The sequence below is a fragment of the Nannospalax galili genome, unplaced genomic scaffold (genome assembly GCF_000622305.1).
Source record: "Nannospalax galili isolate Female #2095 unplaced genomic scaffold, S.galili_v1.0 scaffold120, whole genome shotgun sequence".
In the NCBI taxonomy this organism is placed as follows: Eukaryota; Metazoa; Chordata; class Mammalia; order Rodentia; family Spalacidae; genus Nannospalax; species Nannospalax galili.
This window is the reverse complement of record NW_008350324.1, coordinates 4,951,273-4,952,521: the sequence shown is the minus strand read 5'-3', so window position 1 is coordinate 4,952,521 and position 1,249 is coordinate 4,951,273. Positions and strand designations below refer to the sequence as shown.

Genomic DNA, 1,249 nt, shown 5'->3' with positions numbered 1-1,249 from the left:
CCACCAACAGGAAAGTGGACTTGGGAAGGCATCAGGTTTCCCACTCCTTCCTGGTTGTGCCTGAGAGTCCCGCACCTTTGCTAGGTAGAGACTTACTCACCAAAATCGGGGCACATATCCATTTTGAGCCTAAAGGGATAAAAGTCATGGACTCAGAAGGACAGCCCCTGCAGCCAGTACATGTGTTGTTTTTATCTCTGGCTGATGAATATCGCCTATTCCTGGCAGCTCTAGAAAAGGGGGGCCAGGGAGACATAAGCTCCTGGTTGCAGGAGTTCCCTCCCACCTGGGCCAAAACTGGGGAAGTTGGCCTCACTAAGCACCTGCCCCCGGTTGTCCGGCAGTACCTGATGCCAGAAGAGGCTAGGAAGGGAATAGCACCTCACATCCATAGACTGCTAGAAGTAAAAATCCTTAAACCCTGCCAATCAGCATGGAATACACCCCTGCTTCCTGTGAGAAAGCCTGGCAGTGGAGATTACAGACCAGTGCAGGATTTGCGAAGGGGAAGTGAAAGGGTAGAGGACATTCACCCCATGGTGCCCAATCCATACACCCTACTTAGCCACCTGCCACCGTCTCATGTGTGGTACACCACCCTAGACTTGAAGGATGCTTTCTTCAGTGTCCCTCTTGCTGAAGTCAGTCAGCCCTTGTTTGCTTTTGAGTGGCAAGAACCAGGAGGGGGGAAGACAGGGCAGCTCACCTGGACCAGACTGCCACAAGGCTTTAAGAACTCTCCCACCTTGTTCAATGAGGCACTAAGCCAAGACTGGAGCCCTTCCGCAAAAGGCACCCCCATATGACTCTGCTGCAGTATGTGGATGACCTGTTGCTGGCTACAGCAACCTGTGAAGAGTGCATGGAAGATACAAGGAACCTGTTGGCTGAACTGGGCAGCCTAGGATATCGGGCCAGCGCCAAAAATGCGCACATCTGCCAGAGGTCAGTGGTTTACTTGGGGTACAAGATAGCGGAAGGAGCCAGATGGCTGACACAAGCCATAAAACAGACTATCCTGACCATTCCTGTGCCCTCCTCTCCCCGGGGAGTGAGGTAATTCCTTGGCTCAGCTGGGTTTTGTAGATTCTGGATCCCAGGGTATGCAGAGATAGCCTCTCCACTGTATGAAGCCACCAAAGAAGGACCAGATTGGAAATGGAGTCAGGAACAACAAGAAGCATTTGACAGACTAAAAGAAGCTCTTCTCCAGGCCCCCGCCCTGTCTCTGCCAGACCCAGAAAAGCTC

The 1,249-nt window shown here is 52.4% G+C and overlaps 1 protein-coding gene across 1 annotated transcript in view; it reads right to left on the bottom strand.

The window, feature by feature from the left end:
• Nucleotides 1–122, bottom strand: part of LOC115072774 — a 5,863-nt gene extending 5,741 nt beyond the window's left edge. The window contains exon 1 of the mRNA XM_029570574.1: nucleotides 101–122. Coding sequence (XP_029426434.1) covers nucleotides 101–122 — 22 coding nt within the window. The remainder of the gene's footprint in view (nucleotides 1–100) is intronic.
• Nucleotides 123–1,249: the final 1,127 nt, after the last annotated feature.